Genomic DNA, 15,046 nt, shown 5'->3' with positions numbered 1-15,046 from the left:
CTATGCAAATGGCCCAAGCTTTTATTAGACAGTTCAATGGATAGATTTTCTCCTCTATATGATATTCCCTATAGCAGACTGACCGTTTTTAGCTAGCACACTGCATTAAGACAATGTTTTGACTCCTATAGTTCTACTCCAGCCCTCTGTTGGACGGTGGTGGCAGCCCAGTAATTGGAGTGGGAATAGGAGTAGGGCCCTTGGAGGCCCCTGGGGGGCAAGGTGATAGACTGTCCTCTGGTTCTGACACACACACACCCTTCTGATGACTGACACATTAAATAGAGTATAAATGTCCCTGCTACTGCGTCAGAACTTTTCCCCTTGACCCCGCTTTCCTCCCCATCCCTCTCCCTCCTCTTTCTCCTTCTCTCTTTCTGTCAGTCATTTCCTCCTCTTTTTTTTATTCTGCTACATCTGTTTCCCTCTGATTCCCCTATTTATTTTTTCCGTCCATCTCCTCTACTCCCTCGGCTCTCTTCCTCTTTCCCTTTCTTTTCTCTTCAGTCCTGTTTTTCACCTCCTTTATCTCCCCCTCTCACATCTAGCACTCCCACCCCTCTCTGTGGGATAAAATGAACTGTCAATGACGGTTCAGCTGACGTCTTGTTCACATACGGTATGGGAATGCTGGAGCAGGTGTGAGCCCTCAGGAAGAAGTGTGTTCTCCAGCTCTGCCTCCCTATAAAACATTATAATCCGCTCCATTACCATAGAAACCTCAATCTGGCTTTTACAGGAGATTAAACTTTTTACCTGTGGCCCTGTGTGGCTTTTACTTTTACTGTGTGTCTGTGCATTTGCCTGAGAAAGAGAGCAAGATAAGTGACAGAGGAGAACAGCGTTGGAGACCTGGAGGAAGCAAGAGTCAAAAGAAACTAGGAATAGTGACGTATGAAGGAGGAATAGGAGATGACTATAGATGCTATGCGGTAGAATGTTACAGGAAGGATGTTACAGTAGGATGTTGATGGTGTAGATGTTTCTGTTGTTTTGCAGTGATTGCCTCAGCTATTTTATGACCACCTTCTACGGTAATTCTGTAAAGGTTATTGGTTCTGGCACAGAAGGTCAGTATTCAGGGATTCTGTGACTTGGGATAACGTTGTGTGTTTGCGTGTGTGTGATTGCGCGTGTTTGGTAGTTGAAGTCCACTCTTGCAGCATCCCAAGGTTCCCCTGGTCTGAAAGTCGTTTCTGAGGTATAGTAGGTGATATTCTACAGTGCTCGGAGGCCATGACGATACAGTAATAATGAAGCCGTATGTCTGCTCATACCTGCGTGAGTCAGCAAGAGCATTGCTTAGGCAACTCCGTGACCGGAAGGAAAGAACCCAGGGTGACTGTCACTGGGCAGGAAGTCAACGTCACCACTGCCAGTCACCATGGGAATAGCTGCCCTGCCTGCTGCCACTGAAGGGGAAGTGATGTCATTACACGCTGCCAACATTATTTGCGTCTCACCTGTGTGTGTGTGTGTGCACCCGCGTGTGTTCCTGTAAGACAGAGGGGACTAATTACTAGAGAAGTAGAGCTTACCACGTCCAAATAATAATGTTATATCAAACACGGCAGTCGACAGAAACCAAGCCAGGTCTCCTCTCTTCTCATTAGAGAGAGAGGAACGGGGGGGGGCTATAGAGGAACGGGAGGGCTATAGAGGAACGGGGGGCTAGAGAGGGACGGGGACGGGGGGCTAGAGAGGAACGGGGATGGGGGGGGGGCGGGATGGGGGGCCTATAGAGGAACGGGGGGGCCTATAGAGGAACGGGGGGCTATAGAGGAACGGGGGGTGGCCAATAGAGGAACGGGGGGCTAGGAGGAGGGTGGGAGGGAGGTGAAAAAGGATGGTGTTGGAAGAGTTGTTACTGTTAGGTAAGATTATTCATTTCTAGGGAACCCTGTAACCTTAAACTGAATAAGTAGATTGACTTACAGGTAGGTCATCTGTGGACTGTCTGCTTTGTAATGCTGTGTGTGTGTCTTATAGAAGTAACACAAATATACACTCACAAACACTCTTTATTTTTTTTATTTTTTTTTGCTCTACCATTCTCTACACACACACACACACACCGTTCATACCTCTGTAATAACCTTAAGCCAATGTTATGAGTTTCCAGATTCCTTAAACCCCTCTCCCTTCTTAAGGTGTGCCTAGCCAGACCAGGTGTTTTCGTGGAGCACCTTTTAGAGAAGTTACATTGGCGTTCTTGCCAACTGTTGATCAGAACATTTTCCATCATGGTGCATGGTAATTCAAATCAAATTGTGTTTGTCACATGTGTCGAATACAACAGGTGTTAACAATCACTCAAAGGTGCAGAGCTAAGAGCCCCACGAGCAAAGTTGGGTCTCAGCTTTTATTGAAAAGTACAACCTCCTTATCTATTGCACCGTTAGCAGATGTGTGGAAACAATGGGTGGGTACATGGTGCAAAGAGATGATAATCACTAGTTTCATAACTATCTGCTGACGCCGGGTATAGTCTGAATGATTAGATCATGATACTGCTAATCATGCTATTCTCTGTTCTCCTCAGCATGTTTCCATTGGGATCCTGTAGATACTTATTAACAGGATGTCACATACTGTGGTTTCATCCAGTCTTATGACTAGAACAGACAAGGAAGGTCTGTATCACCAGAGAAACACAGAATAGTTTGTAGTTTTCCACCACACTATTTTTTGGGCCTTCCTCTGACACCGCCTAGTATATAGCTCCTGGATGGCAGGAAGCTTGACTGCAGGGATGTACTGGGCTGTATGCACTACCCTCTATAGTGCCTTATTGTCGGATGCTGAGCAGTTGCCATACAATGAGGTAATGCTACCGGTCAGGATGCTCTCTGGAGCAGCTGTGAAACTTTTTGAGGATCTGGGGATCCATGCCAAATATTTTCAGTCTCCTAAGGGGGAATAGGCGTTGTCTTTCCCTCTTCACGACTGTCTTGGTGTGTTTGGAACATGGTAGTTTGTTGGTGATGTGGACACCAAGGTCCTTAACTCTCAACCCGCTCCACTACAGCACCGTCAATGTGAATGGGGGTGTGTTCGGTCCTCTTTTTCCTTTAGTCCATGATCAGCTCCTTTGTCTTGCTCACGTTGAGGGTTACGTTGAGGGTTAGGCACAACACTGCCAGGTCTCTGACCTCCCTATAGGCTGTCTCATCGTTGTCGGTGATCAGGTTTTTTTCGCATCGGCTACGGAGAGCGTAATCACACATTAGTCTGGAACAGCTGGTGCTCTCATGCATGCTTCAGTGTTGCTTGCCTCGAAGCGAGCATAAAAGGCATTTAGCCTGTCTGGTAGGATTGCGCCACTGGGCAGCTCGCGGCTGGGTTTCCCTTTGTAGTATGTAATATTTTGAAAAACCTTCCACATCCGTTGAGCGTCAGAGCCAGTGTAGTAGGATTCGATCTTAGTCCTGTATTGAATCTTTGCCTGTTTGATGGTTCGTCTGAGGTCATAACGAGATTTTTTATAATCATCTAGATTAGCTCGGTGCGGATGTTGCCTGTAATCCACGGCTTCTGGTTGGGATATGTATGTACAGTCACTGTGGGGACAACGTCATCGATGCACTTATTGATGATGCCCTTGACTGAGTTGGTTATCTCCTCAATGCAATTGGATGAATCACAGAACATTTTCCAGTCTGGGCTAGCAAAACAGTCCTGTAGCGTAGCATCCGCGTCTTATTACCTTTTCCGTATTGAGTGAGTAAATTCTACTTCCTGCTTTAGTTTTTGCTCGTAAGCAGGAATCAGTATGGGGAACTATGGTCAGATTTGCCAAATGGAGGGTGAGGGAGAGTACTTCCAGCTTTAGTTTTTGCTTGTAAGCAGGAATCAGGAGGATATAATTATGGTCAGATTTGCCAAATGAAGGGCAATGGAGAGCTGTGTATGCATCTATGAGTGGAGTAAAGGTATTCTAGAGTATTCTTTTCCTCTGGTTGAACACGAGTCATGCTGGTAGAAATGAGGTAAAACAGATTTAAGTTTGCCTACATTAAAAAGTCCCTGGCCCCTAGGAGTGTTGTCTTCACTATTATTCTACAATGTAGAAAATAGGCAAAGTAAAGAAAAACTCTTAAATGAGTAGGTGTGTCAACTTTTGACTGGTACTGTATATAATTAACATCATAATAGTAATTAGGTCAGGCTATTACGTGTGTGTGTCATGCATGTCATGTAAAATGGCAGCCCGCCACTCACATTCTTCTCTGCCATGCTCCATTTTCGATCAATGACTCCTGGCGTGTGTATTTGTGCCATGATACATATACGCGTGTGACGCAGTAATCCCCAATGACATTCACAGGTGTTTGTATGACGCAGTAATCCCCAGTAGCATTCACAGGTGTGTGTGAGTGACGCAGTAATCCCCAGTGTGTGTGTGTGTGTGTGATAGGTGTGAAAGCAGCGTAGGGTGTAGAGTTACTGACAAAGATCCATTAGATCACACTGGCAGCTGGGCTTAGTTACTGCTAACTAGAGATAGAGGGAGAGAAATAAAGAAGGAAAGATGGGACGGGGGAAATGGAGAAGGAGAGAGGGAGATTAGTGTAATTAAGAGGTCTATTTAAAGCTCTCTTCGGCTTGTGTGAAAGTTTTGTAGGGGTGTTTGCATGTGTGGGTTTGTGGCTATTGGAAAGGTGTGTGTGTGTGTGTGTGTGTTGCTAGTTTGACATGCAGTGTATTTGTATAGTGTGTGTGTGAGTCACTGGTGACTAGGCTTGGTCAGTATCCAGATTTTCATACAGTCATACCGTTCCTGTGCCATACCGGTATTTACGGTATTACCGGCATAGCACACAATGGGATGCTAAAAACACACAAAAAGCCCGTTGGGCATCTATTACCAGAATGCTAACATAATTAGCACAAGTAATATCAAAATCACAGTGACGCTATTAGCAAAATGCTAACGACCGAAAACTAACATACTAATTGCAAAGACAGGCAAATACAAGGGTAACTTCATCACCGCATGTGTGCCACACGACAGAGACTCTCTGATACATATAGAACACTACCGCTTTCTCCCTTTGTGCTATTTACAAACAAACGTGACTGGCTCAAATGTTCTGGAGAGCTATGATAAGCTTCATAATGCGACATGTGAAATGAAGAACCCAATCTGCTTTATCTCCCAACGTATCACACAAGTAGCTACAAATATTCACATTTATTGAAAAACTTATAAGAAAAACTATGCCGTGGCTTTTTCCATATTATACGGTATTTGGCCCACGCCTAGCACCGGTAACATTATCCTCTAATTACCCATCTCTTTCATCATCGGCGGCGGCTGCATCCTCCAATCAGCTTGCTCTGCTCATTACCCATCAAATTAAGTCAGTGTGTGACCGTTCAATCTCACCCCGATGGGGATCTGTGTTAGGCTCATCTCTTCCCAGACGTGAACTGGCTATCACAATGGAGTATTTTCTGTCATAGTACAGAATAAAAGGCAGTACTGATCAGAAGTCAGAGCAGCTGAGTTAAATAGAAGATTGTCCTGTTGGCTAACTGAAATGCCACACTTTTCCCTCTGACTCTGCCTGTGTATCTGTCTCAGTTCTGGATGTCTGCTCTGGCTACCACCATCCCTGTGCCCTGTGGAGCCTTCATGCCTGTCTTCGTCATTGGTAAGAGGTGTGTGCGAATGTGTGTGTTTCAACAATAATGTTAACCCTGTGGATATGCTATTCAGTCTTGTGAGTGTCTGTGTAAAAATATGTTACTCCCTCATTAACAATGTGTATGCGTGTGTTCTAGGGGCAGCGTTTGGCCGTCTGGTCGGGGAGAGCATGGCCGCCTGGTTCCCTGATGGCATCCACTCTGATGGCACCATCTACCCCATAGTGCCAGGAGGGTATGCCGTCGTGGGTGTGTTACTGTAGAAACTAGACACAACTAGACACCCTTATTGTAACTATTAGGACATAAAAAGCCAGATTCAATAAGGCGCTGCTAGACACAGTGGTAATATGAAGCCATTTTTTGTCAGACAAAAACATGTCTGTCCCCTTTGGCAAGATGTCTCTTAATGCTGTTGCTATGAGGGATATTACTGTTAGCATGGTTGTTGGCTGTTGTTCAGTGTTGGGGTTGATGTCATCTGTGTTTTGTGTCTAATGGGTGCTGATGTTCACTCACCTTTAACTCAGCTTTCTCTTTCTCTCACTCTCTGATGAGCCTTCTTTTATCTCAGCATGTCTAGATTTACCTTATTTCTCTCGCTCTCCTTCCTACCTCCATCCTAATGAAGTTAAGAATACTCAACCTTCCCTCTCACTCTCTCCACTCCTCCTTCTTTCTCTCATTCATTCCATTCATTTATTTTTCTTTATTCAATAACGGTTAAAAAATATTGAACAAGTTTAAAAATATTTTACTTTTTTAATTTTTTTTATCTTTGTGAGGTACTGTCATCTCACCATCCTCCCTCTCTCCCTTCCCATCCCTCCCCCATCTCCCTCCTCACTTTGTTGCTCCAGTATTATTGATGAAGGCTCAGTATAGAGTTGAAGAGAAGTATGACTACACTATTGCTTTTACTACTTTAATCATGTCAATGGACAGTAACCTCTACCTTCATCTGTACCCATTCCATCCTCTACTCTTCTCCTCCTCTCTTCCTCTCCCCCATTCCATCCTCTACTCTTCTCCTCCTCTCTTCCTCTCCCCTCTCCTCCCAGGTGCGGCGGCCCTGTCTGGAGCGGTGACCCACACGGTATCGACGGCGGTCATTGTGTTTGAGCTGACGGGTCAGATCAGCCACATCCTGCCGGTGATGATAGCGGTGATACTGGCCAACGCCGTGGCCCAGTCCCTCCAGCCCTCGCTATATGACTCCATCATCAGGATCAAGAAACTACCGTACCTCCCTGAACTGGGCTGGGGACACCACGAGTATGTAGGACTACACTTCTATCTATCCCCCTCTTTCTTCGCTCTTTATTTTTACTTCTATTTATACCCCTTTCTTTCTGTATTTTTCTCATTCTCTTTAAATCTCTCTTGGGTCCTCTTGCTGGGTTGGGGACTAGTGACTGGGCTAGTGGGTCCTCTTGCTGGGTTGGAGACTAGTGAGGGGACTAGTGGTTTCTCTTGCTGGGTTGGTGACTAGTGAGGGGACTAGTGGTTTCTCTTGCTGGGTTGGAGACTAGTGAGGGGACTAGTGGTTTCTCTTGCTGGGTTGGAGACTAGTGAGGGGACTAGTGGTTTCTCTTGCTGGGTTGGTGACTAGTGAGGGGGCTAGTGGGTCCTCTTGCTGGGTTGGGGACTAGTGAGGGGGCTAGTGGGTCCTCTTGCTGGGTTGGGGACTAGTGAGGGGGCTAGTGGGTCCTCTTGCTGGGTTGGAGACTAGTGAGGGGACTAGTGGTTTCTCTTGCTGACTTAGGGACTAGTGAGGGGACTACTGGTTTCTCTTGCTGGGTTAGGGACTAGTGTTTCCTCTTGCTGGGTTGGGGACTAGTGAGGGGACTAGTGGTGCCTCTTGCTGGGTTGGGGACTAGTGAGGTGACTAGTGGTCCTTCTTGCTGTGTTTGGGACTACTGAAGGGACTAGTGAAGGGACAAGTTGGGTTGGTACCTCTTGATGGGTTGGTTCTTATGTGCCCTCTCTCTTTATCTCTCTCTCTTCCCTCTTGCTCCCCTTCACACCACCCACTAAGCTTTGATTTCATCAATGGGGGTGGAGCGTATCAGGACTGTGTGTGTGTGTGTTTGCGTCATTAGACATCATGTGAGCTAAGTGTAGGTTGTATTTTTTTTAGTTGTGCTGTTACATAATTTCTCATTTAAATGTATATTACACAGAGTTACAACGTGTAGTTACACAATGTGCAGAAGTGTACACGCTGACAGCAGTTGACACAAACACGTCTGCGTAGACCAGTATTCTCAAAGTTCTGAGAATGACCTGTCACCTCTCCTGTCTATTTATCATTAATAGCCTGTTAGAGTGCGGCTGACATTCATTATAACCTGTAGTACTGAAGCAATGTATCTGTTCTGTTAACTAATGGCTAGCCACCCACACTCTAATGACCACACCTCTTAAGGCTCGTTTCCATTTGAAGTCAATCCAAGTTGGGCTGTCCTTGGTGGGCTTGCTTGAATTGGGTTTCCACTGCCTCCAGAAATGTTGCTTGGTAACCATGCAGCTGGCTTCGCTAATATTGCCAACTAGCTACCCTCACCATGCTGTAACTAAAGTTACCCCATACTCCTGCCAATCAGACAGAGCCATGTATTTAGTAAAGATTTTTGGCTTGCTAACATTAGCCAGCTAGCTAAACGGTTAGCGTCATTGCTAGCATACAGGCTAGCTAGCTAGCTTAATTCCTACCTTGCTTGCCATGGCATTTACTATTAGCTAGCTAGATATCAAACCTGTCATCTGGTTTGGTTGGTTATGATGTGGCTAGCTAAAATTGCTGCTAGCTAACTAGCTTATTTCAACTCTGGGGTTTTTGGCTGTATATGCACTTTGTGACACCTGCTGATGTAAAAAGGGCTTTATACATCAATTTGATTGATTTGCTAGCTAACGTTTGGTAGCAAACATTCGAGGGCTGACTGTTCTCATAAGTTTGTGTAGTGCAAAAATGACTGAAGGATCCCGCTATGGTGGTAATTCTTCTCATATCTGACTACTGCAATACTGCTTATCCATGTGCTAGCTAACAGCAACAAGCCCAGAGGAGCTAGCTGGTGGTTGCATAGTAACGGCTTCACCAGCCCAAATTTTAATCGATTTTAAAAGAATAGAAAACAAAGTGACCAGTTGTTAAAATGGTCTGAGCCGGCCCGGGTTTCCCCAGACCCAGCTTGAATTTCAGAATTACATTCGAACCAACTCAAATTTGGCCCTACTTTTAAGTGCCAGTGGAAACGGGCATTTGTCTGAACACTGGAAAAATCTATCTGGGAGAGAGGTGTTTTTACAAATCTAAAACCGTTCTGTGATTTTATAAAACGATGGTAAAAATGTGTGTGTGCTGTAGCTGGTGGAGGGCTAAAGAGCAGAAAATGGGTGTAATGATGCATAAGGCTTCTCTCTGTCTCGAGCACAAAGTACATTTGAGGCAGGGAGTAGGATGAAAGAGTGCAGGAACTGTGGCCCCCAAGCTGTTTGTGTTCCTATTAATTCTGGTACCCATCTCCCCCACAAACAGCCATAGGAATGCTTGTGTAATGCTTGGGAAACACACACATTAAGAAAAGCAAAGCTTCATGTTGGGGCATGAATCCCCTTTTGACAAATCCATCTCCAGAGTGGGATTTAATTTCCAGCTACATAAATATATGAGAGAGAGAGACTAGAAATTGACCACAACTAAGTCCAAAAAGAGATTGTATTTTATTAATTTCATACCTTGATCACATATGAATTGTTTGCATGCGTGGGAATACTTGGTAAACAGAATTCCTAAATGAAACACATTTTTTACTGAATTCCTTATAAGTTTTTATTTTTTTTTACCAAAAATGAAAATCCTTCAAAAATCTTTATTTTTGTGCTAATAGTTTTGGGGGGCTCAAAAAAATAACTTGTGGGATCGTTTAAGTCCGTTGGACGCCTGTTTCCAACTCCTGGTTTAAAGCTACAGTAGAGGTTATTGTATTTGTGTACAGAAACAGGGATTTTAGATCTTATAGAGGGTTGGCCTGCGTCTGTGTTGGTTGGCCTGCATCTGTGTTGCAGCGGAAACTAGTGCTGCTGTCGTGTTGGAGGTTGGCACGCTCAGCCTGTCTGGAAGGAAGGAAGGAAGGAAGGAAGGAAGGAAGGAAGGAAGGAAGGAAGGAAGGAAGGAAGGAAGGAAGGAAGGAAGGAAGGAAGGAAGGAAGGAAGGAAGGAAACCTGTCTAGGGTACAGTTTGGCCGGGGTAGAACCACAAATATGCTGAGGCAGGACCTTCTCTCTCACTCAGTCACCTCCTTCCTATACAGTACGACTATAATGGATGCAACCTCACCTCTGTAGCTATAAGTCCAGGACTGACTAGGATGTAGTTCCAAAGGAATTGACACTGGTATGAGTATGAGGTATGAGTATGAGTACTGGTGTGAAGTTACTGCCTCAAGCTCTAAACCCTCAGAGGTAGTAATCACACCGGTAGGGAGAGGGGTATTCTTCTTACCAAACCACATGACCTTCGTTTTGGAGGTGTAAGGGCAGAGAACTTGTTGGACACTAAGAAATCTTTGTTGTAGAGCATTTAACACAAAATCCAGGGAGGCCCCAGCTGAGTATTAGACTGTAACATCTGCATAACCACTATTCAGACCCCTTGACTTCTTTCACATTTTTTTTATGTTACAGCCTTATTCTAAAATGGATTCAAAAACGTATTTACATAAGTATTCAGACCCATTGCTATGAGACTCGAAACTGAGCTCAAGTCCTTCCTGTTTCCATTGATCATCCTTGATGTTTCTACAACTTGATTAGAGTCCACCTGTGGTAAATTCAATTGATTGGACATGATTTGGAAAGGCACACACCTGTCTATATAAGGTCCCACAGTTGACAGTGCATGTCAGAGTAAAAACCCAGCCATGAGGTCGAAAAAAATTGTCCATCGTGCAGATCTGGGAAAAGGGTACCAAAAAATCTCTGCAGCATTGAAGGTTCCCAAGAACAATACATCATTCTTAAATGGAAGAAGTTTAGAACCACCAAGACTGTTATAGCTGATCTCCTGGGAGAAGGGCCTTGGTCAGGAAGGTGACCAGGAACCCAATGGTCAGTCTGGCACCTAAAGGACTCTCAAACCATGAGAAACAAAATTCTCTGGTCTGATCTTTGGCCTGAATGCCAAGCGTCACGTCTGGAGGAAACTATCCCTACGGTGAATCATGGTGGTGGTAGCATCATGCTGTGGGGATGATTTTCAGAGGCAGGGACTAGGAGACTAGTCAGGATCGAGGAAATATGAAAGGAGCAAAGTACAGGGAGATCCTTGATGAAAACCTACTCCAGAACACTCAAGGCCTCAGACTGGGACAATGGTTCACATTCCAACAGGACAATGACCCTAAGCACACAGCCAAGACAATGCAGGAGTTGCTTCGGGACAAGTCTCTGAATGTCCCTGAGTGGCCCAGCCAGAGCCCAGACTTGAACCTGATCGAACATCTCTGGCGAGACCTGAAAATAGCTGTGCAGCAATGCTCCCCATCCAACCTGACAGAACTAGAGAGGATCTGCAGGGAAGAATTGGAGAAATACAGATGCGCCAATCTTGTAGCATCCTACCCAATAAGACTGAGTAAAGGTTCAGAATACCTAATGTAAATGTGATTTTTTATTTTAAATAAATTAGCAAAAATGTCTAAACCTGATTTTGACGTGTCCTTATGGGGTGTTGTGTGTAGATTGATGATGGGGGGAAACTATTTAATCAATTTTAAAATAAGGCTGTAACGTAACATTTGGAAAAAGTCTGAGGTCTGAATAGTTTCCAAAGGCACTGTAAATGAATGAGAGCTTCCTACTGCCTGAGCTATGTTGTTGATGTAAATTGAGAAGAGCGTGGGGCCTAGGATCGAGCTTTGGGGTACTCCCTGGGAGACAGCAGATGTTCTGACTTTATACACTGCACTCTTTGAGGGAGGTGGTTAGTAACCCAGGTCAAAGACCCCACAGAGACACCAATACTCCTTAGCCGGGCAACAACAATGGAATGGTCGACCGTATTAAAAGCTTTGGCCAAGTCATTAAAAATATCAGCACAACATTTCTCTCCTATCGTCCTTCAGGAAGTATAATATTCGTGTGGAGGACATCATGATCAGGAATGTGATGTACATCACCCTCAACTGCTGCTACAGAGACCTGCATGATGTACTGCTGACTGGACACCTTAAGACCCTAGCCCTGCTCGAGTCCAGTGGTGAGACACACGCACACGCCCACAAACACACACGCATTACAGACACCACAGAACATTTTCAGTCAAATTAAAGTTCCCCACTCACACATTCAAGTTATATATTCTGATATAGTATGCCAAGTCTGTTGTAATTGTGCATCGATGCCAAATCAATTAACTGGGGCAATTATTTTAAACAAACACACACAGCCCCCCATACACACACCTCCTGTTGTGTACACAGACGCCTGGCTGTTCTCAGTTACATCACTCACAATGCAGCAACATGTGTTAAGAGTCCCATGCAGTCTGCACATTAACTACTGTTCTAAAATACCTCTTCTCCTCTCCTCCATCCCATCTTTCCACTCTGCCCTCTCCCTCCTCTCTCACTCTAATCTCCTGGCCCCTTTCTCTCAATTTCTCTTTTCTTCCATCATCCCTCTCCTTTTATTCTCATCTGTCTCTCTCCTCTACATTCCATCCCATCATCTCTGTCCTCTCTTCACCACCTCACTCCCTCCTTACTTTCTCTCTCGTCTCATATTTCTCTCCATCCATGTCTTCCATGCTGCCCCTCACTCCCCTCTCGCTCTTCCTCCCTCGTCCCCCCCTCAGAGTCGATGATCCTGCTGGGTTCTATTGAGCGTGCCCAGCTCCAGGCCCTCCTGTCCCTACAGCTGGGCCGGCCACGAATGCTAGAGTACCTGAGAGACCGGGCTACTGCTGAGAAGAAGCGCCTGTCGATGGTCTCCCACCCGGGCAGTGAGGATGGCTCCCAAAGGGTTAACCAGGAGGTTCGGTTCCAGGTAAGTACAGTCTTGACAAACCACACCAAGCTAACAGTACACACTACGAAGTCAGTCATGTCTGGAGTACCCAGTACTACACCAAGCTAACAGTAAAGCTGTGTAAGTTGTTGCTTACCCAAAACTTGAAGACTGGATCATAGGATGCCAGGTGAGCACAGAGACTCAGGAGAGCCAGAACCATAGTGAATACAGTAGTATTTGGTTCCATCTGCTTCACTACCAGGTCAGCACAGAGTCACAGGAGAGCCAGAACCATAGTGAATACAGTAGTATTTGGTTCCATCTGCTTCACTACCAGGTCAGCACAGAGACACAGGGGAGCCATAACCATAGTGAATACTGTAGTATTTGGTTACATCTGCTTCACTGGCTCCATTTGACAACCAATATGAGAGAGAAAAAAATAATATTAAACTGTTCTAGTCTCATGATTGTTATGTGAGAAGATTTTATTGTCCCATCAATAAGAGACAGAGTGAGAGATGGAGTCTGAAAGAGGGAGTAGGAGAGAAAGAGAGGGTGAGACAGACAGAGTGAGAGAAGCAGAACGAGAAAGAGACAGATTGAGAGAAACAGAAAAAAGGGACTGACAGAAAGAGATGATGACAGAGAAGGAGAAAGAAATGGAGAGAGAGGGTGTTGTGTGTGTCGCGTCTGGTTGTGTTTGTGAGCACTGGCGCACAGAGCTGAAATTGGGATTTTGAGGCTGCCAATATCTAACTTTGTTTTAGGGGCTAGCACTACTGTATTCAGAATACTGATCTGGGTTCTCCTCCCTGCGCCACCCCCCCCCACCCTGCCCCAGGCTAGTGGGGTGCTACTCAGCCATTCACAGCAGGCCTGGTGGGGGAGGAGAAGAAGGGGAAGGGACAAGGTGCTTTCCCCCCCAGGATGCCAGGGTTTGGATATCCAGCTATTCATCACACTAATTTAGGTTTCTCAGCGCTCTCTCACTCTATTTCTCTCTCTCTAAGAACAAATAATGATATAAAAAAATGTAGTTTTAATTTTTTTAAGCTGTTGTGGGGAGAGGTGGGAAAAGTATTGTTATCGATCAATAATGACAAACCTCTTGGCATTGACAACTTAGATGGAAAGCTACTGGGGATGGTAGCTGCCTCTGTAGCCACTCCTATCTGTCATATCTTTAATCTGAGCCTAGAGGAAAGTGTTTGTCCTCAGGCCTGGAGGGAAGCCAAAGTCATTCCACTACCCAAGAGTGGTAAAGCGGCTTTTACTGGTTCTAACAGCCAACCTATCAGCTTGCTGCCAGCTCTTGGCAAATTGTTGACCAAATACAATGCTATTTCTCTGTAAACAAATTAACAACAGACTTTTGGCATGCTTATAGAGAAGGGCACCCAACATGTACTGCACTGACACAAATGACTGATGATTGGTTGAAAGAAATTGAAAGTAAGAAGATTGTGAGAGCTGTACTGTTAGATTTCAAACCTCTGCCATATTGTGGATTCAGAGGTACACCACATGACCAAGTGTGTGGACACCTGCTCGTCAAACATCTCATTCCAAAATCAGGTGCAACCCCCCCACACACACACTCTTCTGGGAAGGCTTTTCACCTTTTCATACTAAAGGTGTTCAATGGGGTTGAGGTTAGGGCTCTGTGTAGGCCAGTCAAGTTCTTCCACATTGATCTCGACAAACCATTTCTGTATGGACCTCGCTTTGTGCACAGGGGCTTTGTAATGCTGAAATAGGAAAATGCCTTCCCCAAACTGTTTCCACGAAGTTGGAAGCACAGAATCATCTAGAATGTAATTGTATGCTGTAGCATTAAGTTTTTCCCTCACTGGAACTAAGGGGCCTAGGCAAACCATGACAAATGCCCCAGACCATTATTCATCCACTACCAAACTTTACAGTTGGCATTATGCATTGGGGACGGTAGCGTATTCCTGACATCCACCAAACGTGATTCATCACTCCAGAGAATGCGTTTCCACTGAGACCAATAGTGGCGAACTTTACACCACTCCAGCCGATGCTTGACATTGCGCATGGTGATTTTAGGCTTTTGTGCAGCTGTTCGGCCACGGTAACCCATTTCAGGAAGCTCCCGATTTAACAGTTATTGTGCTGAAGTTGCTTCCAAAGGCAGTTTGGAACTCGGTAGTGAGTGTTGCAACTGAGGACAGGCGATTTTTACGCGCTATGCACTTCAGCACTCGCCGGTCCCGTTCTGTGAGCTTGTGTGGCCTACCACTTCGCGGCTGAGCTGTTGTTGCTCCTAAAAGTTTCCACTTCACAATAACAGCACTTACAGATGACCGAGGCAGCTCTAGCAGGGCAGAAAATTTGACTGACTTGTTGGAATTGT

The 15,046-nt window shown here is 45.2% G+C and overlaps 1 protein-coding gene across 3 annotated transcripts in view; it reads left to right on the top strand.

Annotated features, from left to right (window-relative positions):
* LOC118394565 (chloride channel protein 2-like) overlaps window positions 1-15,046 on the top strand; it is a 240,282-nt gene that overhangs the window by 157,184 nt on the left and 68,052 nt on the right. For all 3 annotated transcript variants that reach the window (XM_052517322.1, XM_052517280.1, XM_052517300.1), the window contains exons 13-17: window positions 5,588-5,657; window positions 5,788-5,898; window positions 6,711-6,924; window positions 11,781-11,914; window positions 12,512-12,702. In XM_052517322.1, coding sequence (XP_052373282.1) covers window positions 5,588-5,657; window positions 5,788-5,898; window positions 6,711-6,924; window positions 11,781-11,914; window positions 12,512-12,702 — 720 coding nt within the window. The remainder of the gene's footprint in view (window positions 1-5,587; window positions 5,658-5,787; window positions 5,899-6,710; window positions 6,925-11,780; window positions 11,915-12,511; window positions 12,703-15,046) is intronic.

The sequence above is a fragment of the Oncorhynchus keta genome, chromosome 1, assembly GCF_023373465.1.
Source record: "Oncorhynchus keta strain PuntledgeMale-10-30-2019 chromosome 1, Oket_V2, whole genome shotgun sequence".
NCBI classification, from domain to species: Eukaryota; Metazoa; Chordata; class Actinopteri; order Salmoniformes; family Salmonidae; genus Oncorhynchus; species Oncorhynchus keta.
This window is presented reverse-complemented; position numbering and strand designations above follow the sequence as displayed.